Source organism: Botryllus schlosseri, chromosome 11 (genome assembly GCF_051294905.1).
Source record: "Botryllus schlosseri isolate E-star chromosome 11, Bs_hap1, whole genome shotgun sequence".
NCBI lineage: Eukaryota > Metazoa > Chordata > Ascidiacea > Stolidobranchia > Styelidae > Botryllus > Botryllus schlosseri.
Window position 1 is genome coordinate 19,295,671 of NC_137246.1, and position 25,717 is coordinate 19,321,387.

The following is a 25,717-nucleotide window of genomic DNA, read 5'->3' on the forward strand; positions in this document are numbered from 1 at the left end:
TATCACTTCATTGAAAGATAGGATTGGAATTAGCAATATGGCGTCACGTGACGTCATGAGGTTCACGTTCGTGTTCACACAGAACCTTTCAAAAAGGTTCGCGTTCACACGAACCTGAACCTTTCAGAGGTTCACACCATCCCTACCGGAGACTGTCTGCGGGCCGGGTCCGTGTACGGCCCGCAGACGGTGTATTGTCCGTCCCTGGTATATAGCCTCGTGCACTGCGTATAAATTTCTGGGGGCGTGTAAGAGAACTAACGACAACTTCAGGAAGAAAAGACTTTTCTTCGGCGCCATCGAAACCAGTTGCGGCGCAGACCTGCCCCGCTGAATATAAAAGCGGGATTGCATTGATATAGGCCTATTTACCGTACCTGATATTATAATATCTGGAGTGTGTCAAGATGAGGAAGATTTTTGCTCTTTTCATGGTGATGACAATAATCACTTTTTCAGGTAAGAATTCTTGTGCTGTAATTTTATTAGTCTATTATACTATATAATTTATTTATAAATGGTTGGAAACAAAGTGAATAGGCCAAAAATTATAAATCTAACCCCCGAAAAACAAAAACATTATCAGTAACATACTTGTCATGTTCAAATATGGTTGACGGCATTATGGAAATACGTAGTGATTTTTTACTTGTTCGAGACGAATAAAAATACCAACGTCAAAGGTTTGGGAATTGGAATCGGACAACATGTTTTATGGTCATTACAGGATAGACAACATCGTACTTATAACATATTGAAATCTCAGAATGTTTCCTCCAATCATTTTTTTTTGGAGGGAAGGGGGCAAATTTTTGTAGTTCGGGGGAACTCCCCCAGAAGAACGCCCTTCAGATCCGTCCATCCCTCTACGGTCAATTCCATCACTACCCTATACATATGATTCATAGACAGAAGACACACCCACCGGGATTATGCGATTCATGAGCGAGGTGAATTGGGTGGCCAACTCAATACTTATCTGTTTAATCAATTTAGTGTTTATATCCATTGGCGTGGGCTACCCCGCACCCAAATCCCAAATATTAAAGTAATGAAACGTCAGTATGAAAAAATTTCAAAGTTGTTGAATGAATTTGTTCAATATTATTGGTACTTCCACATACATGATCTGATCTACCGGTAGAACTGAGAACTTTCAGCTACTCAAAAAATATAGGAATCGCTCACACGTACCAACAGACCCACTAAACGAAAAATTCTTTCACGGCGTGCAATATTTTCTGCTGCGGATTGCATCTGTACCGCTGGGCTCAGATTGCAGGACTATTCGGAGCCGGCAATTTCTGCAACTGTTCATATCAATATCAAAGGCCAACGTGTGCCGGTCATTCCTGTGTCAGACTGCATTGCCTAAATAAGCGTATTAGTTTCGGGAGCAGTAACCCTATTAATATCAATAATAATCCGTGACCCTAGATCGCGTGTAACGAAAAGAAAAATTTTAAGTTGAATACATCTGTTCTAAAATACTCACTTCCTTACTTCTTACTTCGAAAAATATGTTCGATGGGCATGGCCATTTGGCCCCCTGGCTACGCCTACGGACGCCACCAAAACGATAACCTTTTTATGTTAAATATAACACGGCCAGATATCATCCTGCGTTATGTGTAATTACCGGCATCATAATAAATATACGCTATTATAGAGCATTCTGCAATTACCAATTTTTTAAATTTTGGCAGGCAGATATAACTCCTATACTACTGGAGGTATATGATTCACAGTCGAATGAGGTTTGCTCATAAAACGTTCTTTTGGAAAACAACTATTCTATTTTTTCTCGCTATACAGGTATAGCTTTTTGAGTGGCATATTTTTCCGTTTTATCGCTGTCATGTATGTGTATACTTATGTATTTCATTCAATTATATGCGCAAAGGCGATGACTAAAAGAAAGTAGCCGGCATCACTCCCTGGCTTGTTTCCAACAGGAAGCAAAATTTGCGTTTGTGACTGTTTCGCTTTCCCAGTTTGGTGAATCGCATTTCATCAGGAAGCAAGTATTAGCTCTTGCGACTTTCATCAATTGATACGAACGAAGTTCTTGTTGCGTCTAGGGAAGTTGATAGCTTATTGTCATTCATCGGTCCAAGCCTTACTATTTACATACACACTCTCGGCGTCCAAAATGTTGAATAGCGGCAAAACTGACGTCATATATGCTCGGTGCCCTATAGTGGGCGAGTGGACTGTGCATGTGCATCTGTGATGTCAGAAATCGGATAGCCATCATTGTCCGAGGGTCTATCCGAGTTCGGGATGGGCCTAGAGGCCATTTGAATAATTACAGCTCCAACTAAACTATGGATATTTGTTATTTAGCATCAAGGCGCGTCAAGGGAAAACGAGGCTGTCAATGGTACTGCCAAAGATGCGCACGTATGACATTTTCGTTATATATATTTATACTTACTAACGCTGACTGATGATGTTTTCGCCTCTGGAGCCTACTGTGCTCGCTGCTCAATTGTGCTCATGCTCATCAATTCACATTCAACAAGGCAGCAGACAGACCGCCAAGCGCAAATCTAAAATATGCAACTCTGTCACACTAGTGATGCTACACCCAGTGATATCTCATCCGCGTAAGCGGTGTCTTACAGGAGCCTAGAAGTGTGTCGTGCTACAAGTAGGCAGTTACGGAATCAAAAATAAGGAATATCGGCTTGGTGTAAATTACCAACCCCTGTTTCAGCTGTGGATTATACCACTATCGCCATCGCGCCATGGTGTGTCGTGTCGCGGTTATAGCCGGCGCCGAAATGCCTCTCCTCTGAATTCGGCGTCTTTTCTTGGTGTAGCGGGGCAAGCCTATTCATTACAATGAAGCTATCTAGCGACATTAATGCGCTCGGTGCGCATGTAAAATGTTCAATTTGAATCAATCTAAAAGATATGTAATTTACGTTGATTTACGTCATACTTTAGCCCGCTACGAGCTCACCCCCATTTGGGGGTTCGGGTGCGACAGTTAGGCTTACGACCCTGGGTATGGGTATAGCCTTCATCATTAGACCTACGCTAAAACTGCTTGAGGTTTGATATGATGTATAATCATTGTTTAGATCAGAGGTCTCAAACTCAAATGTGCTCGCGGGCCATTTTCTAGTTTTTGATGACGCCGCGGGCCGCAGCGTCAATAATAGGGATATTCAATGTATAATTTCCAAGTAGGTCTTATTTGACGGGACCTTGCAGACAGGCATTCCACAAACATCTCGGAAATTTAATTTACGATTGCATTATTCACGCTTGACACGGAGAAAATCACAGTTTCAAATATTTGAATAAAATTGTTTTTGTGCGGGACATAATTTTTTAATTAATGAGTTATATAGACATCATACGAGAGTTCGCATCATGACATCGTAAAACTGTCGGGTTATAATATTGTAACTAGTGAACCTTTGACGCGCCACAATTTTATGTAGAATATTTTAAAATCTACTGAAGAATGATCTGATATCAGACATTTGAGCGATGTAGCCTAATCCTGGTTTCGATAAAGTCGTGATAAGTATAGGCTATTGGTATTGTCATTGCCAACTTCAAATTAAATCAGCGTTAGATTTTGCCTTCGATTATTATTGGAACATATCAATAACAAATTAAATATAATCATTATTGAGCCATAGTAATAGCATTGCTACTTAATCTTATTAGTAGGGCAAGTTTTTGTTGCACTAAAAACCTGAGAAAGTTGCAATTATTTTTTAAATTTTAACAAAAGTTGCAGAAGTTGCATTTATAAATTTTTTTGAAATCATGAGGGTATGAGATTCTCGAAAGGTTCCAGCATTTTAAAATTTGCATGGTGTCTGCTTGTTCCGTTTCTTTCTTCGCTATTCAATCGATCATGGATACATTTTTATTTACATAGGGTTCGCACAATTTGCCAGTTTCAGGGAGTTTCATGACTAACGGAATAGTGGGTATGCAGCATACCCGAAAAAATTGCTAGGTAAACACGGCATACCCAGTATACCTGCGTCCGGCGCCTATATGGTGGGCCGCATTGTCACTTGAAATCCATTAATTTATTCTTTATTATAGTTTTATAGCATATTTTGCGCAATACTTGATAAAAGTTGCAGAAAAAAGTTGCATGGAAAATATAGACAAAAGTTGCAAAAAGTTGCAACATTAAACTCCTCCAAACAGATTAAAACACCATACTACATACATTATGAGTATTAACGAAGCTTCCAGAAGTTGTAAAAAAAAGTTGCAAAAGTTGCAAAACCTTGCCCTACTTATTAGCGATCGTACCCCTTGTACTTTCAATGAAATTTCTCGTAGTCCCTGTCCATTTTCAACTCAATTTCTGATGGTCCTATATTAAAATCAGAAAGCGCATTGACATAAAATCGCACGTAGCGCGAAGACTATTTTCCAGTTGAATTAATTGGCCAAGAACATATTCCACAGCACATAGGCCTAATTCCACAATTCATCTCGCACACCCTGATGCGGTGCTTCGTACCCTGGTGGGGTCTACGAACTTGAACCCCTGGAATAGAAATGTCCAATCGGCGAATAATTCATTGGTGTTACAGCTGTAGAGCGTACTACCAGACCTACCCTACTCGCCACCGATAATAACATCGATAAAGAGAAAAAAACAACACCCAACATGTAATCAACTATACGTCACGGGGGTCATAGAATGCCAATGGTTGGTTGCCATACTGACCTGATTAGATAGCTATATACCCTACGCAACGCAAGCTACGACCTTTTGATATATTAATATTATCATGGCAGTTTCATAGATTGTTGCGTCCGTAGGATTAACAAGTCACCGTTCCGAGTCGAAAGTCCTCCTCTGATTTTAACGTTTGACCCGACTCAACTAGAGTCAATTACCCAATCAATCCGAAATCGAGTAATTTTACTAGAAGGTTGCACCAAACCAAATCAAAATTTTCAGTCACGAATCATCAACGGGTCATGTTTTATCGTCATGAACTAGACATGTGACGTAATAGCTGATCTTCTACCACATGGTAGCATTTAAAAGTGATGTGATATAGTGAAGTTTGTTGAGATGTCAGTGATTTTCATAGTAGTTTTAGGGTGAAATGTAAGTTCTACTTATAAAAGATATATCGCACTTGAATATATTGTTGAATACTTGAAATTCCAAAATGTCGTCGCGGGCCGCACAAAATGCTCTGGCGGGCCGCATGCGGCCCGCGGGCCGCGTGTTTGAGACCTCTGGTTTAGATGCTACAGTTATGGGTATGGCCACCATCATTAGACCTACACTAAAACTGCTTTAGGTTTGATTAAGATGTATAAACGTTGTTTAGATGCCACAGTTATGGGTATGGCCTCAATCATTAGACCTTCACTAAAACTGCTTTAGGTTTGATTAAGATGTAAAAACGTTGTTTAGATGGTGAGTTATTGTGCACACTGCACATAAGGCACAGCGTGGTTCGTTTCATTGGTTATATATATATTCTTTTTATTCGTAGATTTTCCTCGTATATGCATTCACTGTATCGGACGCAGCCAGTGTCAGCGATCGGGGGGAAATATAATAGCCGACTCCGACTATCTTGACCATCCTGGGATGAGCTTGGAGCAGAAGTGATGATTCAAATAATAAATATAACAGCGATTCGATATCCCAAATAAATCTCGGTCGAATCTTTCTTGATTGCATTTTCAAAATATCCATGCAGAAAATGAGTGATGACAGGCAAATGCGAAGCAAAGGCCGTGAAGACGGCGTTAGGAACTTATGACTCGCGATCCACCGCATTTAGCACCGCATACCCAAGCAAGATCGCAATTCATGTCATCTTGGATTTCACGATGCGTTGATTAATCAGAGAGGAAAGTAGACACGGCGACTTCTGCATGATAATGTTGTATTCAAATGCATAATGTCTTCATTATCGTCGCCGACAATAAATGAATGCCCTTGGGAAAGACATTCCCAACTACGAATTCAAATTGCAAACATAGCCAACCACATTCCCATTTGTTAGGTAGCTATATGTAGATCGTAATGGCCTTAAAGTCGGCTTGTATCGCAGCGCTATGTGAATTTGAGAATTGAATGGATAAGTTAACCAGGTGATATCAGTAAATAATATTCTCCTTCGCGGAAGTTAATAACCCGGCTTGGGGCAGAGGAAACTCATTGAACCCTGCGTGACTGCCAGTGTCAGTAGAATAATTGAGGTATGACCTGGTTTCTCTTGCAACTGCTGTACGGATTCCGTGGAAGGCCGCTTTAACTGTAAGAATCTTATTACTGAGGAAGAATAAACAATGGATCCACACTTTTACTGAAGTAATACAATTTCTGGTATTTCGAATATATCATAGACGACTATGAATGGCTCTCATGGAAATGCAATTAAAAACATGTAGCTTGCGAAAAGTTCATCGAATGCTGTAGCTAAGACAAAGCGTCACATGCTGAAATGTCAACAACAAGCAAGCATTGCATAGCATAACACATACACGATAGGGGTCTTCAAAAATGACTTTTTTTCTCAAATCGTACTGGCTTTGATAAAATTGTTAGGTTACCTAATTGAGGCCTACACACTAAATTTGGTTCAATTCCACCCAGTAGCCGCATTGCTACAGGAGAAGAAAGTTTCTATTTATTATCTAAAAATAAATAACAAAAAATTGGAAAATTTTCTGTTCACCTCATGAAAGTGTTCGGTTGTCTATAGAAACGATGTTCACCAAATTTGGTTCAATTGCCACCAATGGAAGCGGAGTTATTGCCGTCGAAAAATTTGGATATGTATAAAATAGTATTTACGGTGGGCACCACCATAATAAATAATTAAAGAATTGGTGACAGTAAACACTATTTTATTCATAATCCAAATTTTTCGACGGCAATAACTCCGCTTCCACTGGTTGGAATTGAACCAAATTTGGTGGACATCGTTTCTATGGACAACCTAACACTTTCATGGAGTGAGCAGAAAATTTTCAAATTTTTTGTTATTTATTTTTATAAAATAAATAGAAACTTTCTTCTACTGTAGCAATGCGGCTACAGGTTGGAATTGAGCCAAATTTGGTGTGTAGGCTTAAATTAGGTAACATAACAATTTAATCAAGTAGCCAGTACGATTTGAGAAAAAAGTAATTTTTGAAGACCCCTAATATACAATTATACATTTTACGCATGCATGCAGAATGACATCCGAGCAAAATATCGAGTGCGAGGCTCGAGGCATTCCACATATTCCTTAATATCAAAACAGCCATTGGTATGATAGCTTCGAGGGATTCTGGAGTCGATCTCGGTCGGACTCGCAAGTCGCTACCCGTTAGTATTGCAGAGGTAGAACATACAACTACGCTACTCGTCACCCCGCAGTCGGGGATTGGTAAACCAACCTGGCAGTGCTTCTTGTATGTATAAATGAAATATGCTCCGTTACTGGTCACGGTTACGCTAAAATTTCGTCGTCAAATCGAAATTTGCGTCAACCGTAGAGATCGATCACACTTGCAAAAGTACTGACAAGGTGAGTGCCAAGGTGCGTACTGCGTATCGACGACAGTCGTGTTCATTGCGTAGATATAATCTGTGTTTTGAACTGATAACTATGAATGAAAGAATGAATGAGCGCAGTTACTTCGCTGGTCGGTCTCACTAGAATACTAGATGTCTGTATTGTCTGTTTTGATATTGTGTGTTCCTCAATGATTCCTGATTAAGTGATTATATACCTCATAATGTCATAAGAATAAATCTCATATCAAGCGATGTTACTTGGTTTGCTTTGGATAAAACTCTCCGCAAAGTTTAACGGCCTACCAGTGATTCCCAACTGCGGCTCCCAGCTACCCTTCTTGCGGCTCCCATTGACGTTTGAAAATCCCACAAAAATATTTCACACTCAAATGCATTACGATCGGCACTCAAATCTAAGTCAGCTCACCATCAGACTTAAGTGTCAATTTTCCCGGTCCAGGTCGATGCGTCAATTGTAGGCAACGCAACACTCGCTGCAGGTTAGCCAAATACCGACAAGCCCGGAAATAGGTATTTCATGATATGAGGTTCTGCTGCATGAAATCGTTGAGTGTAAACGATTTGTTATTTTTCGATAACGAAATGCTCTCATATCGTGTTCTGCTGAGCGAATGATATCAGTGGCGCTTGGTTGGATGAGAGGAAAGTTGTGAATAGACTGCTATTGCTACGTCATTGTTGTTTCAAAGTAACGTGCAAGAACATTCCAATTGCACGAGTAACAGTTATTGTTACTTAATTAAGGCAAAATCCATCAGCAGCTGTCCAGTGTCCAGTTCTCGATTTTACTCCATTTTTGTGAACTTTTTTTAAAACTTGATCTGAAGCTGTTACAAATGCTATAGGATAATCATCAGGTATTTGCTTAAATCTAATGTATATTCAAGCTTTAAATTGTGTCAGAAAGGCCTTTAAAGAAAGCACGTAAACTTCAGCAGTAAAATCGTGTTTTTCAAAGTTACTTGGAAGAAAGGTAGTTTCAAATTGTGGTAGAAAATAAAGTCCATTGCCTTATTCGGCCTGTGGTGATAAGTAGTGTAAATTCTTTTAACATTGAGAGGCACTACAAAAGTCAAATCCTATTGCAGTCAGATATCGAGCTGAAGCAACTATTTCAAAGTGAAGACTTACTTGAATTTTGGAGTCAAGTTCCAGAAGGAAAGTATCCCAATTTGATAACCAATGCCCAGAAAAACGCTTCTCTATTTGGATCAGCATATGTATGCGAAGCACTTTTTAGCAAAATGGTCAGAATAAAAAATCAATATCGCAATCGATTGACCGATGACCACCTCAAGCAGCTATCTGCGTACTGTACCCTCTGCAATTACGCCTCGCTTTGACACAATTCCTGAAGCTCAAAGCCAATGCGAAGTTGGGTATTAAATTGATTTGTGTAATCTTTTCTTGTTAGTGTTGCTATTTGTTGATACGTGCTTTCTTGATTCATAATTTTTGTTCTACACTTAATGAGTGTATTCGTGCGGCTCCAAATGTCTTCTGAAATTTGAAGTGTGGCTCCGACACCCAAAAAAGGTTGGGAACCACTGGCCTATACGATGTTTGAAATTATACTACTTAGGAATATACTAAAATAATACATTTTTAACGGAATATATTCATACACCATTTTGTAATTCAGATAAAATTATTGCACACAAATCGTTATGCATTATCTCAACACGAAAACTTTATATGAAATGCCACGCTGTAATACTGTCGCATTAATATGAATATATTTGTGCGTGTTATCAAATTCTAATTACATTCAAAATTATATCTGGTTCAATAAGGGCCGGTGGAGCTGTTACAACAAACGTCGTCGCGTGTTATGTCATAGTAGTACACCTGAGTGAGTCAGGTCCGTCGGAAGAAGAAATTATACGCAGCGAGGCAACCTTCTACAGCAGTGGCGAGATAGCGCAGTGGTATAATCCGCGGCTGCAACACCAATGGGTGCGGGTTCGAGTCCGACGGAGGTTTACCTAGGCTCCTCCTCGCCACCTCATCCGCGTCAGCGGTGTCTTACAAAAGCCTAGAGGTGGGCCGTGCTATAAGTCGGCAGTTACGGAAAATACAAAAGAATTATCGGCCTGGTGTAAATGACCATAGTAGTCGAGAAACATCATGAATACCCCAAAACAAAGAAACAAACCTTCTACAGACAGATTACACATCAATAACATCACATTAACATTCGCCCTACGTTTTATATTGATGTTGTTTATTATTCGCTCAAAGCTTTTCGAGCTGCCAATCCTGACACATCAGCTGTTATAGTCAGGTTCAAAACTTTGCTAGCAACAACTGCAAACTCCAATATGACGTCACACAAAATAAAATTTTAAATTTACGAATATGGGCGATATAAAAAATAAACACGAATGGTACAAGTCAATAACCATTCTCAAATCCCGCCGTCTGTCGCGACACACTATAATCAAGTTATTGCTTCCAATTTGGCTTTTGGATAACATCTTTTATCCCATCCAGAATGCGCTAAACATTACAGTAACTGTCAATTTTCCTATTTTCCATTATTCGTTTAAGGTCCTGACATCTATATGCTGCCAACGCCGATTCTCTGTCAGCAGAACCAACGCATATTTCCCTTATGTTCCGTGCTGTTGTTTTGGGCGAACGAATATTTACTTGCTAGCATTCGTTGTTAACCGTCACTGCTGTCCACTAGTTTGTTTTCGTTATTATTATGTCACACAGACGAAATATTTCCGACAATTCGAATTTGAATCACAGTATTACTATAGTATTATTAACTTTCGCTACTGTTCAGAGGAAAAGTTCTTAGTCAATCCATAATAGCAATATGAAGTTATTGTTTCGCGTAACTTTCAATTGTTAAACGAATACCTTTTGCTGACAATTATATGTCGACGTCTAGCGAGAGAATACATATTTTCTCTATTTTGGCATCTCGACTTGCTTGTAGAATTTGTTGTTTTCGTTACGTTGTAACACCGAGTATTCCTATAGCTTCACATTACTTACGTGGCCTGTGTGTGAAATAATACCAAAGCAAACTGGCTTTCCGGTAAGTCGGGACCTACGTGAGTTTTTTTTCGTTCAACATCGGTCCAAAGTAATCAGATTACTTTCTGTGGGCTATTCAATGTAAATCTGTGGCCGAGGTGCAGTAGCATTGTACTGTAAAATTAGTGATCGGAGCACGCAACTGGGTCGATTGCAACCAGCGGAAGATCCAATGTGTCCAGGCCGAAGTACCGACGCAGTGCTGGCAAATTGGTTGCGTTTGATAGCCTATATTGGCAAGCATTTTAACAGTTTACCATATGGGGCAAATAGTCGACGTATATGTATCTTTATCCGTGTCCATTAATTAAGCACAGATTATATTCTCACTGCAAGGTCTGAAGCTACGACTCAACATCGCGCGTCATGTCGACCTTATTTATTCCACGTTTGAAGTTTTCTCGTAGGCGTAGAAGTTGATTTCGATCTATTATGCAATGTGACAGTGAACTGATTTAGATGGTAAAATATATCTTGCCAAGTTATCGTCAATGTCCTTTGTGATTGGTGCATGAAACCTCAACGGCGATACTCATACGTAAATGCTTTTTGATATAACAATTATAATAGCTAAATAGCAAAAAGGTTATTTAAAATGTGGATATATATTCGCGATTGAATACATGTAGGCTTCCACACTAGCCAAGATTACTAGCAATGACCTCCGTCCACAACCACACCACATACTGGATTCTCGAGTGTCATCAACAGTGCCGTTTGGTACCGATTATATTGATTTTCGAGTGACGTACAGATTTAAATACCAGCTATCATAGAGACTCGTATAGTGTAATTTATCTGTTATATTCACTTAAAGCGTAGGTCCGCCTAATAAAACATTCCCCTGTTGTCAGTAAGCTAGTTCTCAATTTCTTTTAGGAGAATAAATGCCAATTCTCTTCAGCATAAGTCTGTCGACTGTATTTATAGCCAAACCCTACCGTCATATACCGCCAACAATGTGGGTATACATGTCGATCAAATTGAAAAGAATGTTGGATTTATTCAGCACTCGTGTATAGTAAGGGAGGTGTAGCATGTGGTTTAGCAGAGTCGGTGTAGTTCACGTTTCAAGTTTTTTCAGACGATATCGAAATGGTAGAAAGGACTCTACAATAAGCTCAATCAGGGTTTTACAGAATTACATAAATATAGTTGTCAGCGTGACATACGAATTCAAGGTATCAATATATTGGATACAACATACAAGATTGTAATCCAGTGACTATTCAAACAGCTACAATCTACGATGGAGGTCGATACAGTTTAAGTCTACAGTGCAAGTCTTGTATATTGCTATGAAGGAGTACCTAATATCGATACCCTTAACGATATCCAGATTCTCATACTGACCTGCACTAATTTGGCTGAAAATCGGTATATATTTCAAAAGTAAACGTCACTGAACTACGTATCTTCCACAAGTCATTATTTGCAAACGGAATGCGAAGAACAATATTAGGTAATTTGGTCACTAGTAATATCACAGCACACTATGGTAATATCAATAATAGAGAATATTTGGAAACATTTCTAGTCCACTTGGACGTGCTCATAGTAAATTATTTATCCGACGAACAACGCAGGTAACAATAGTCTCGGTAGATTTGTGAACACTGTGCGGATTTTTCAAGGATGGAATTCCAAGCATTGAATGACATGCCTAAAACGATAGATGAAATTTTCGGAAGATTCAATAAGCGTGCAGAGCTGATATTGAGTAAATACGACAAGTAGGTACCTTTTCCATTCAATTTAAGCAGGTTGTAATACTGCCCTGCTAAATGGCATGTAGCAGATATCGATAAAGCAAATCGTAAAATTTTAGAGGGTTCGCAGAGCTTGAAGATGAATTGAAACTATCAGCGCAACTCAAGATAATTCAGCAAAGGAAAGAAAAGTTAGAAAACGAACTGAATTTTATTAACGATCCTAAATGTGGAGACACACCAGCGGATTCAACTCGGACAGAAATCGCAACAGTTAATAAATTACCGGACGAAAGCTTATGCGAACCAGACGACGCCAATGAAGAACTGAAAGACAGCGTGTCGGAGAAAGAACTCTTGAGAGCGCAACATGAGAAATTGCACAAGGTATGTTCATTGTTCAAGTCATTTGCTTCATCCCATTGAAACCATTAACAGAAAGAGATGTTGGTTCTCTGTAGTAAAAGCGAATTACACGTTGGATATTTTAGTTGTATTAATATTATTATGTTTATTGAAATGAAAAGACGCATGGGGTGCCACTGGTGCGTAGATGCAGTGTCCTCGGGATTATTATAAAGGCGTACACACCTTACTTACAGAATCAGAATGGAAATAGTCCACCAGATGAAAAAAAAGATGCTGCAAATGAACTGCGCCGAAAGCTACAGCTCAGCATACAGCTGGCTGCAAAATACAAGGAACAAGTCATAAATTTAGAGAACAATCTTAATCGAACTGCAAGGTGGAATGAATTGCGATTCGGAGGCTGTTTTTTGGGCGCTGATTGCGACGAATTATTTTCAGGTCGGAGCACAGCCTCCGTCTGTACCTCTATGAGGCAGCTCAGAAAGAAGAGGAAGCGAAAAAACGACTAGAATCGTTTATCACCGGCTTGCTAGATAGAGCAGAGAATGCTGAAGAGAAAGTAAAGGTACGATGGCTGCGGGTGTGTGCTAGGGATGGTGTGAACGTGAGGTTCACGTTCGCGTTCTGTGTGTGAACCTCGGAAATTTAGAGGTTCGCGTTCACAACAGAACCTTGGTAGGTTCTGCACTGTGAACCTTTTTCATATATTGCAATTTTCACTTCATTATAACATCATTGGTTCAAATTTATTGCATTTTAACTGCGGGCCACTCCATGCAGCATGGCGCTGGCAGCATTCAAAATCAACACTAAACGAGCATGCACCTTGACAATCTCAAATGTTTTACTTGCTTTGTTACAAAAGTTTGCTCGAATTATCCAGTGACTCTCTGCTGTAAGCTTGACGCGCAATCACACAACATCACGAGCGAAATACGTAGTCAGCGAAGGATGCTTATTCAACCAATCAATAAGATTGATATCGTTTTCTGATGTAAAAATTCGAGAAGCGTATGGGGTCACTCTGGACTTCATATCTTTACTGCATCATTAAAACCAAATCTGTGCGATTGAGGAGTTGGCTACTGTTGTATAACTTCTTGATGAGGTAATATCGGTAGCAAATATAGAAACCCATTTTACACTCTGATCAATATCAATTTAGCAATACTCAGACACCGAATACATTGTCCGGTCTGGCCTAGACCGATGGGGGTTAAGCGTATATTCCCTGGTAAGTCCTCGTCGAAATTGTTGGCAAAGCGACGAAAGATATTGATTTTATGGTAGTATGATATCCTTTGATTGCCTCAGTTGATACACGTTTAAAACGCCAATATGTACTTCAGAATTGTTGCATTATGTGGGCCAAGTCGTCGCTAGGTATCGTGTACATAAATATAGGCTATCACTTCATTGAAAGATAGGGTTGGAATTAGTAATATGACGTCACGTGACGTCATGAGGTTCACGTTCGTGTTCACACAGAACCTTTTAAAAAGGTTCGCGTTCACACGAACCTGAACCTTTCAGGGGTTCACACCATCCCTAGTGTGTGCGTTCCGAATTACACCAAGATAGATGCTGCTATAATCTACTCGAAACGAGACAGGATGGCCGATAGAAGTGGTTAGCGACTCAGTGTCAAAGCACTTTTTTGCAGTAGTTTATAGCCATTTTTGCAGTAGTTAAGTATAGTACTTGCCCATACCACTTCGTCAAGTGGTTATGTTTTAGACTACTTCAACTTCAATACATGAATAGTTTTTAAAAGAAAAAACTACTTACTATCTACATTTCGGATTTTGAAAAGTAGATGGTCAGTTTTCATCACTTTTGCGGGTGAAAGTTTCATAACAACAACGGGAAAGTGCCTCTGAGAAACTAAAGATATGAATATTCGAAGATTGGACCTATTATTAGTGTCATTAGTGGTTTTGCGTCACTCACGAATATACATATGCAATTTCAAATATAGTCACTCCAATTAATGGCTAAAAGCATGCGCCTCCTCGAACAAATATACACTGAGTAGCCTACTTGTTCCGCCTTTATTCCACTTCTATTCCCACTTGTAATCAAATAGAATTTAAGGACCTTACCTTTACTTCTACTTGAGTATAGCAACACTGACTACGTTGGCCACCGACGATGACCTGTCTGGAATTGATAAGCGAAAAGAGCATTTGTCGTCCAAATTTGTGCTTTCGTCTTCTTATCAGTTCAAAACATCTCAAGGTTGCGATGCAATGAAGTGCCAGTAAAGGCTATATGACTGTCGAATGCATAATTGTAACGTATGTTTTTCACGTTAGATATACAGGACTAAACTCCGTGCGATGAATAGTATCGTGAATGAGAGTCACCAACAAACAGTACCGCGCGTCGTCAACGTGAAAAGGTAAACATTGAGCAATTCTAATTTCCCCGTCAAGTAATTCTTTCGCGCCGCGAAAGTTCTCACCATTTTTTCGTATTATTCAGCATGGGATACTCTCAAGATTCTTACACATCCGACACGGTTGCGAACAACAAAGTTAGTAATGTGATGGCTGTAAAAGCGCATTGGAAATTAACAGCGATTTTGTTGTTCCGCCAGGATAACCGATCCACGGCACAGAAGCACTCACATTCTCTACCAACGACACCTTTCATGAGACCACCAAGGTTAGTCATAACTCATAATATCGTAGAAGTGACGAGTCGACTCTCAGAAGCCCTTGCAAGCAGAAGGAGCTGTTGCTATGTATAGGCTCTCGACAAAGATAGCCTAAAATTCTTCTTCCATGACTAAATACTCCCATTTACTACGTGGAAGTGCTCAAAATATATACCGACTATACTACCATATTCAGCGTTGGTTTACTCTCTATAAGTATGTAATGCCATAAATTTTACTCAAGTACAGGTAGAGGACATGTCAAAACTACTTCAAGTGGAAGTAGAAAAATGAAGATATTAAAAGCACTCAACCACTGGCTAAGAAATGAGCCTGAATTTTTAAAATGATCAATTACAAAACGTATGGGTATTATAGGTGTCGTTTTTGCCTAACCCACATTATTATCTTCCAATCTATTTGTTTTATCGAAATTAGGAAGATGAAAAAGAGTCGTTCGAGAAAACGGGACGATGACTACGTTGCGCAGTTCTTGGAGCCGCCGAGTAGTCAAGAACTGCCACGAAGATGGAATAAAATGAAGGACAGAAATGTAGATCAATTGCCCGGGGTCGATCTGACAAACATTATCAGCACGTCTGTTGTTTGGCCTTTTTCTCACAGTCAAGGTGACAAGGTTGGTGTCTTAGTCGATATATATTTTGTCCAGAGATGGTCCCAGTAATAAGCGTACAAGTAACGTAATATATTCTATAAATTTCTGCAATATAGCAAGTAGCGTATAGCAGTGGTGATCTTCAAGACGTGTCGAAACTACTTTGAATGGAAGTAGAGAATGAAAGTCCTTAAAAGTACTCAACTAAGTAGTTTCAAAATGTAGTTTTGGTCGAGGGTTCGCTTACTATATTAGCAGTTAATATTAGCAGGGAGCGTACTTCAGAATTTTGGAAAATTTATCGTCTCGACTAACACAAAATGGCTACTGACACTATATAAATAGGTACAACCGTCGAATAAATATTTAGGTACCGCGATACATAGTCTATTTCATGTGGTTTTTATGACAAATGCACTCATAAAATTGATGCAAAAGTATTTAAAAAATCTTCTAATGTGTTAATCCCCAGCTACCCCAATAGCTATACCTTTCTAAATCCATAGTGCGAAAAGTAAGTAGTTTTGGGACAAAGACAAACGCTACCTGACTCCGTTAGTGGCCATCTCTGATTATATCTGGATTGCTTCAAAATTGACCGTCATTTCGCCTACTGCGAAGGCCAATGCTGCTGATATGAGGTGCGCTACACGAAATTGCAGAATTTCAGCAATTATAACTTTATTGATTACCAGAAGCGGCCAAAAAATCAGAAGGATGTCGTTATCAGAAGGAGGATCGTCCTATTCTGCGTATTTGCTTACCTCGAGACGGAGCAACTCCTGACGTGTGCTATGGTGAGCCGGGAATGGAGAGACGTGAGCAAGCATCAAAAGCTGTGGACTCGCATATCCTTCGATTCAAAGCAGTTTTCATCGAAAGTAACATTTGTTTTTCTACTCTCCCACTCGGGTCTATATTTACTATTACAATTTTCGAGCGACAGTTCCTTGTCAATATGTCCGCTTGGTGCAAAGAAACGTGCTACCTCAGTCTCAGCAATATCAGCGGTCGGAACAAACGGCAAGGAGAAACGCAAAAAGAATACGAAGACAGCGTGAATGGTTAGTTCGAGACGGTTACGTTACGAAGTTATATATCTTAGATTACGCCTGTTTTCATATAACCAAGGAAGCCTCGAAGAAGGAATGGAATACGTATTGCAAGCCTGTGGAAATAATTTGATGATATTGTCAGTTACGCAGTGCGATCCTTTTTTGACGAGACGTGTATTGTGGATGGCGAGCTGTTACAACAGGTCAGCATATCCGCATTCTTTACGACCAGGGGTGGTCATTCTGGTCAACCATTTTGCAATTTACGGCCGCATTTCGATTATTTATGTAACATACGGCACGGCCGCATTCCTGGACATGACCGTAATGTACCAAGTGGACGCCAAATACCCATGTTAAACTGCCCATGCCTACTTTCGGCGAACTCCGGACTAATGTACTTTTTGATATCGGCTTACTGTAGCCTACCCATACGCAAGGAAATCGCGAGCGGTTATGTTATCAATAGTTAGTGGGATACGTCATGATTGCGCGAAGTACGAATATTTTTCAGATTCATAAATTAGCTTTGTAATTATTATTAGTACGTTCACATATTGCTATCAAATATTTATCCTTTCTCAGCCCATGTGATCAGATTCGCCGGAAGAGTTGGCAGTGTTTTCGAAAATTTAGGGCAAGTTGTAAATTATGAATCATCTTCGGGTGGGCAGATCTTTTCTGGTCACTTTGTTACATGCTGTTATTTCTTGATCTCTTACCAGGATTGTCGGTATAGTGGAAAAAGATTAAAATCGCGCAATCGTACCTGAAACAAATTTCTTTCGTAAGTGGCAGACGATTCCAAGTTGGTATTTCTGTATGGGGTGCATCATTTTACTCTACTGTTTACATCTGTACTGTGGGGGCCAGATTGCAAAGGGCGCTATAAAAATCAAATAGGAAGTGTAGTATCGGATCGCGCAAAGCGCGATGAAAATTTTAAGGTTAGTTACAATATCTCAAAAAGTTCAGGAGTCAATTCGTAAATTGCCTGTCGACGGCCCCCAACGTGTACTAATTAAATTACGTCGCACGGCCGCACAAATTTCCTTCTACTGCCGCAGATTGACCACACCTGTTTACTACGTTTACGTCATCCTAAAACTGGTTATAAGGCTATTATAGGCTGGTTACCATGGGAATAATCTCACCATTTCGTATCTATTCGTGGGCCTGTGGGGTGATGTTTTGATAAAAAAAATACGTAGGAAGTCTATTACCAACAGAGTTGGATCAATTACATTATTTCAGTTCAATTACAATTACAATTACAATTACTTTCATGCATGTTTCAATTTCATTACAATTACAATTACTCCATGCTAAAAATATCAAATTACAATTACAATTACAATTACTCCCTGCATGCTTCAATTACATTACAATTACAATTACAATTGCTGCTGTTGAACATGTAATTGAATAATCATAAATTCAAACGTGCTCCTTGACAACCGTAGCGTCGTATTTAACAACAATTCAAGTCTAGCTCAGATTGTGTAGTAATAAATGCGTTTATGTGCGTACATGGTATGCTACGTAAGATGTCATTGTGGCATAATCTAAGCGTGTTTTGTATGCTCGGTAATTATGGCTCACGTAATTGGAAATGTAAAATGTTATTTACCTAATTTCCTATGGGTTAGGATTAAGCATAGGGTGCAGTATGTCGTTGAAAAAGTATTATAATATATGCACGTGTTTGACTTGCGTATATAGTATATAATTAAAGAAATAATATTATTTTTATCGAGGGACGTAGGAATTAGGATGAGGAGTAAAAACAAAACCGTGCTTTGTCAGATAAGACGTTATATAATATCCAGTGGTCTGGTTAGTTAGCCAGACGAAGTAACGATGCAGCATCGTGATCTGAAATCGTATTGTAGATTGCCAACCCACGGATAGATGCGCAAGATGTGAGTCACGGATGAATGCACCGACAAACGTACTGCAGAGCCGGCTAAAAGCAGCAAACTTTGTAGTCCTAGAGCTGACGATCCATGCGTCCAAATTTGATGCATCTAGTCTTTATCGTAAGCTATTGATGTACTAATTCCGAAAATACAAAATAAAATCTCGTCAGGGCAATGTAACTGCTCCAAAATAGCCGTTTAAGGCCGACTGTTCTGAAAAGTGAGAGCGCTGCAGCAGCATGACCACAACAATTACCAATTACGCCCAACGATTGTTCAGAACAATGCCGATTCCCAGACTTTCACGTCTATTTTGGGTTGGTACCATTGTCTGGAAATATACTTTTATTGCGGAATCAGTGCAACACTAGTTTTCGATTAGGACCATACATATCAAATTTCGACACTTGGATCGCCAGCTATGGGACTATCAATTCCGCTGCTTTTAGCAGGCTCAGCAGTTCGCTTCTCGGCGTATTCAATCGTGAGTCACGTGTTGCGAATCCATCCGTTGGTTAGTAATCTAAAAATTGTATACAATGGCAGCCGATGCCAGCATAGCGGTAAAAATTTAAAAAAAACTTCGCCAGCAAAGGCGCAGTCAAGGGCTTCCGCGAATGGATCCACCAAATTCCTTGTCGACATTTAAAGAGAATGTATTATAAGTCAATTATTTTATGTTGTGCTTGTCAGGTCTCATAGCAATTTAATGTAATTACAATTGTAATTGAGCAAAATTTTTGTCAAATTACAATTACAATTACAATTACACAGAATAAAAATGCTTCAATTACAATTACATTGAAAAATGTAATTAAATACATTCAATTACAATTACAAATTACAATTGATCCAACTCTGATTACCAAGTGAGTAATTGTTATGGAGATTGGCATTGGGACGCAACAGTGGTGTCTGACTCTTTTTCTCTCTAGCTACTCTCTCGTTTCGCCAGACAGCATTGTTGCGTCCCAATGCCAATCTCCATATCAATGAAAAATTCGAGGCTGATTGTGGGAGTTCCAGGGCCACGAGCGGAATAAAATTTATATTTTCGTAATCAGTGGAGAGTCAGCTTTCGATTGATACCCGTTTTATCAAATTTAATGCTCGGCAAGTCGGTCAAAAATGACCGTCAAATTGCCTGCAGCCAAATGGAAATTGTGACGTGACACAATTTTACTGAGGCGTGAGATTTGCTTGCGTCGACACCATATAGGACACAATGGTATTATTGTGAATGTCCTGTATTGAATTAAGCTAAGTTCCCGCCACATTTCTGGAAGCCACGAACATGAATAGTGGAATAACTATTACCTTTTGACTAAACAACATTACAGAGAACTGAAAAGCATCACTTTTCGAAGTTGTAACCCTATCGACGAAGAAGTCACCTGGTCGCTGGGATCGGGCTGTCACAAGCTTCTATCGCTGGACATTGCTCCAATGCCAATCAGGTGGAATAGTTTGGTGGTAGGCTACTTCATCCAAATACCTGCTCCTTTATAGCGATTTTTTTTATTTCAGCAAATGCCCGCAAGTTTTCAACAACCGAGTAATCCAAATGGTATCATGGTGTTGGCCGTCTTTGCGAGGGCTTAGTATCGGCGGGAAATGCATCGATAAAAAGGGATTGAATTCCATAGGTAAAATGTATTTGTGTTTTATGGGAACGTAGGTAGATCTACTGGATGCAATGAAACTGAACTTGACAAACATTCATAAAATTTTCGTTTTCTTTCCATTCGATTGCTACCCGACGCCCTACCCTTTATTATAAGCAGAAATTTGATGACCACGCTGCACGGTAAAATATCGGTCGCTCAATACGTCCTTATACTTCGAAGAAGTATTTCACCGCAGATCATAGCTCTGTAGGGTTGGTGTTTTGCAGCCACGAATTGCCGGCTCTTGCAAGTTCTCGAGCTCACGTACATGAACGAAATCACGGAAAATCTATCGCGGGAGCTAGTAAAGAGTGGATTACGATGTAATGTATTCTTGCTTAGAGTAAATACTCCCGTATCAACATCCTCACTTTTACAGCGCTTCGTTCTCTTATACTAACACATACACCGATTCGGCCAAGGGCGTTAGGTGTTCTGTTACGATTGGCGCAAGAAGGGAGTTTGGTCGGCGCTCGAGTGCAGTTATCGTTTTCTGACTATTGTCCAACGGACGGCAATCAACCTGTCATCATCCTGAATGACAAGCTCGACAGATCAGCCCTGTTCGAAGCCTACAGTGACGTAATGCAAAGCCTAATGGTAAGAGTTTATTATGTGGTCACAAGTCGAACTTCGAATCACATTTTTGCCTCTACTTTCACAGAGAATGCAGAAAAAGGAAGCTTATCGCGACGTTTTGGAAATTGTTTTCACGTCCTGAAAAAGCTTTGTCCATTTTTTGGTTGCTGTATGCTGACTTGAAGAACGATACCTTCACAAGAATGTTGCCATTGCCAATACGCACTAAAATGCAATTGTTTAGTCATAAAAGAATATATATTCGTGAAAAGATAGATTCGTGAAATCTATCCATCGAAAATTCAAAATCGCGCTCTCAAAGGCAACAGGAGTACCACGATAACAGCATTGACGATTAGTAGCACTAGTAGACATGATGTTTGATGGTAGAACATGATACGTTAATGGAATTTTCCGTAAAAGACATGTTTTGAATTCAGTTATTGTTATGGCTTGGAATGTAATGAGGCTTTCGCGGATACGATCGTGCTTAGAGTCGTCGTGCTTGGAATACGCTTTGCAGTCCTCCTATCTTGCATCGAAGACCCGATTCTACTTCCCATCTTTGACCCGCCGATGCTATTGTTAGGATGGTGACCAAACTCGACGCCTCGGCCTTTCTTTTCCAAAATCTTTAACCTTTGTGTATTGTCGTTCCTGACTTGCGCCTCAAAATCGAGCAGGTCTTTCGGAAACAACGTCTTTTCGTCAAAGGCAGCTTTCAGCATTGCCCGTGATTCGTTGACCAACGGAAGATCCACAACGTCCTTCTTCTTCCCGCTCTTATCAGATGGCTTTTCGCCGAAATATTTGTGCGGATGCAGCATGAAATCGGGCTTTTTCATTGAAGGCATTTGACCGAGTTCATTGTAATCGAGTATTCCGTACGGGCCTACGGCCGACTCTTCAATATGGTTTTTATATCCGGGAATCGTACCGGGTTGCTTCCGCTCTCTTTTTTCAAGTCGGCTTTCCTTGTAGGCCATTCCAAGCACAGTAGAGTCCCAAGTGCTAACGCGGTAAGATGGATCATACACGAAATCTTCGGCGGATTCTTCATGGAATATTATTACTTCTTCCTCTTCGTGAGATTCCTTGACCTCGTCGGTTTCTTCAACGTCTTCCACGATGTCTTTGATCTCCGGCGCTGTATCAATTCTCCAATGGTTGTCCTGCCCAAATTCCCCGATATGATTACCATCAATATCGCTCATGGAGACGCTACAATCTGACGACGCGGTGATTACTAAAAGTCGATTGTTTCTAACGCACGTATCAATGCAATTTATTGCGTCGCCGTGACGGTGCCAGGCAGCGTGCAAAGGAGGGGGCTCGCTTTTGACATGATCTGTACCCGTAGACAGGTAATTTTTAATATACCAAACCTTAACGCCACCATCGCTATCACCAGTGATGAGATACTGATCATCGACATCAGTAGCATTGATTGCGTTTCCTGCGTGGGGGTGTGCTATGAATTCAGACATTAAGGTTGTTTGGTTGGTATTCCAAAACCGAACCCAGCCCCCACCGCCGGATGAGACTAAATCTGCGCAATCGCCAGATGAGTTTCCTCCGTTCATTCTTGTTTTCAAAAAGGTCAAGGACGATATTACAAAGCTAAATTCCAATTCGCTGGTTTGACTTTCTGTAGTCGTGGGACGTGAGACAACGTCGATCTCTCCGCCAGTGTTTGGTCTCTTACTCCACTTTTGCCGAGATCTCGCCTGAAGTTTTCTGGTGGCGTTTTCTGATTGTGTATTCCAAATCACGATCTCTCCATCGTAACTTCCAGTGGCAAGGGTGGTAGGAGATGAATAAGCGGCGGCTTGTATATCGTCTTGATGCTGCTGTCCGCCTTTCCAATCTACGGGCTGTATGTGATATTGCGTTAGTCCGCTTCGGAACACGGTAATATATTTATCCCAGCCGATCGCAAGAATTGATCTCCTCAGGACCAGGATTTGCGAGATATCGATGGCGCCTCCACGTCCTGCCATTAGCTGATGATGGCAATGGCCGTTGAAGTCCCAGACCTTGATTGTGCCGTCTGAGCTTCCTGTGAAAAATCGGGTTTCTGTGCTATCGAATACCAGCGCGTTTATTTCGAAGTCACCGTGACATTTCGCAAATTGTTTGACTTTCTGGCCGCTGTCAATCATCCAAACCGTCACGGTGCCGTCTTGAGACGCAGATACGACTTGATTATACAAGCTGTTATACAGTGCATTTGTTACAGGCCTTTCATGGCTCATTACTCTGTCTCGTATCTCAATTTTCATCTCGAGCATCGTCAGTTGATAATTGAAAGTAACGAATAGTCTGTTTTTGATGTCATCGAAATATAAAATTGTTTGCACCTCTGGCCCCTTGGGAAATATATTCGCTATGCGCTGAAGACATAATTGTTGTTGAATATCCCATATTCGAAGGACCTTATCAACCGAAAAAGTCATCAATTGTTGCCGGTTGAGATTCAAAGTAACCTGTATAACTGATGCCATATGGCCAGTTAATATACCGACAGGCTTGGATATAACGTAAGGATTCCATAAACAAACCAGATTATTTACACTCCCGGTCGCAATGAGGTTCAACTGCTGATGGTAGTCAAAACAGTGTACTCCATGAGAAAATCGAAATGAGGTGGTGCGCATTACGTTGCTGGCTTTCTCGATGAATCCAAGAATAATAGTCTTTTCCTTACCGGTAGAACAACTGATAAAACATTCTAGGTGTTCGGCATACTTGACTTGTCTCACCCACCCTTTGTGTCCGACATGATGTACAAATCTGCAGTTTTTGTGTTTAGATGTATCCTTTGCCAACTCTTTCAAATACACATTTACTGTAGCATTGTTCTGCTGTTTGCTCTCGGAAGCATCTCTTTGAGGTCGATCGAAAAGAGCTATTTGCGCCGACGAAAAACACAATGCAGATACTTGACCTCCCACATCTCCATAAACCAGAATGGCTTCATTCAAGTCATCTGGATTGCCATAAAAGTCAAGGCAAAGAGGCGTACTGTGAAGACCCTTGAGCTTATATTGACAACTGAAATCTACTTTTGCGCTTAAATCGTAAAATGCAATTTCTTTACTTGTGAAAGCAACAGCAATTTTATTCAAGTGTGGCAATAGAACAAAGTCCGTAACCCATATATCTCTAGGTTTTACCGACTCGGTGGTGAGCTTCAATTCCCGCTGTAATTTCATATGAGTATCCCAGAATGATATACATCCTTCTCGACTGACAGACAAATATCTGTTGGTTGATTTCAAAAATTGAATTTTCTGAATAGTGTCTTTATGCGGTGTTTGTATTGTTTTTAACTCCTTCCATTGAGGTACTTGGGTAGTTTTGACTTTTTCATCTTTTTCCAGCAATTCATACAGTAGAAATTGAACGAACTTATCCCATGTGACTTTCCCTTCCTTGGTAATATCGATACGGTCAAACATTTCAGCGTATTCATCAATTGTGCCCTTGCTGACTAATTTTGAAAGCCTTTCAGCGAAATTGTCACGATCAAGATTCAATGATTTATCCAACACTATTCCGGTCTGCATTTCAGAACCTTCTGGTTGAAATGCAGACATGAGAATCTTGAGATCATTTTCATTGAGGCGAACTTCCAGTTTTTCGCCGAGCATCGCCGGCATCTTACTGGTGTTCGAACTGCTGTTTATAGAGCCTGGAGATCGTTCGGCAACTGCAATCGCAGGACGATCCATATTTACGTTCATTGCCCCTCCTGCTATCTCAGATGATTGCACTGTCGCTGATGAAGACATACTAATCAGCTTAAACGATACGACGATGCATCAATTAAGACACCAAATTCGTGTTTCAAAGCCTTCCAAACCGACTCTAGCAAACTGTCTTCGACTAGGTCGATATAAAAGACCAACGAGTGCTTGGGTATCGTTGTCTTGGTAGCGTACATGATGCATATCGGTGATTAGCGAACCATGCAGAAAACGTAGACCAGTTTGTTCACTACGAGTCTTCGGTACTTATTTCGCTATTACGCTATTGAAAAACTACCTTATTGGCAAAACTATTTTATTACTTTGTCGTTCTGTTGGTTTGATTGAAAAAGGTCTGATTTGAGACTAATATAACAGTTGAACAAACAGTGACGATGGAATTTCAAAGAACCCACTGGTCACAGCGACGGCACCGGTTGAACTAGCTTGTAGCAATGAAGAAATATGAGCATCAAAGATAGCTTGACGTGTGTCAAGCCGAACCATTTAAAAATATATTTTATGGGAAATAGTACAGTTGTACACAAGCCTACCCTGCTTTAATTTGGTTTGTAATTTATGGAGTAGGGAGCCGAAAAAACGAAACATTGCAATCTCAAGCAACTATGCTTGGCTCAGAGTTCTCAACCAGTCAGTTTTCGAAGGAATGTATAATATAAACATAGGAATCAGCATTTTACTATCGGTTTGTAGACGAATATCCTATCGTTGACCCAAGGGTTTATTTCTCACATCGTAGGTTTCGTATATAAATAAGTAGCACTCGTAATGACT

General features: G+C 40.1%; 2 protein-coding genes and 1 long non-coding RNA gene across 4 annotated transcripts; 2 read left to right on the forward strand and 1 right to left on the reverse strand.

Annotated features, from left to right (window-relative positions):
* Positions 1-304: 304 nt before the first annotated feature.
* On the forward strand, positions 305-5,684 carry LOC145450861 (uncharacterized). The gene is made up of 3 exons (XR_013918613.1): positions 305-459; positions 2,347-2,403; positions 5,505-5,684. It is a non-coding gene; the product is annotated as an uncharacterized LOC145450861 (long non-coding RNA).
* Positions 5,685-10,405: 4,721 nt separating this feature from the next.
* Positions 10,406-21,446, forward strand: LOC145450859 (F-box only protein 41-like). Of its 2 annotated transcripts, XM_080329365.1 has the most exons (17): positions 10,406-10,601; positions 12,235-12,333; positions 12,429-12,696; positions 12,912-13,054; positions 13,117-13,243; positions 14,994-15,079; positions 15,163-15,214; positions 15,278-15,345; positions 15,776-15,974; positions 16,649-16,834; positions 16,900-17,017; positions 17,085-17,211; positions 20,268-20,384; positions 20,455-20,573; positions 20,822-20,917; positions 20,974-21,194; positions 21,259-21,446. In XM_080329365.1, exons 2-17 carry the CDS (start codon positions 12,236-12,238, stop codon positions 21,313-21,315), a joined length of 2,082 nt encoding a protein of 693 aa, XP_080185491.1. In that variant the 5' UTR covers positions 10,406-10,601; position 12,235; the 3' UTR covers positions 21,316-21,446. The 2 variants fall into 2 exon arrangements, with proteins under 2 accessions (XP_080185491.1, XP_080185490.1); XM_080329364.1 differs by lacking the exon at positions 10,406-10,601 and having other exon boundaries at positions 11,096-12,333.
* LOC145450856 (cilia- and flagella-associated protein 337-like) lies at positions 21,410-25,239 on the reverse strand. Its single transcript, XM_080329360.1, has one exon. It carries the CDS (start codon positions 24,965-24,967, stop codon positions 21,620-21,622), a length of 3,348 nt encoding a protein of 1,115 aa, XP_080185486.1. The 5' UTR covers positions 24,968-25,239; the 3' UTR covers positions 21,410-21,619.
* Between the last annotated feature and the right edge of the window lie 478 nt (positions 25,240-25,717).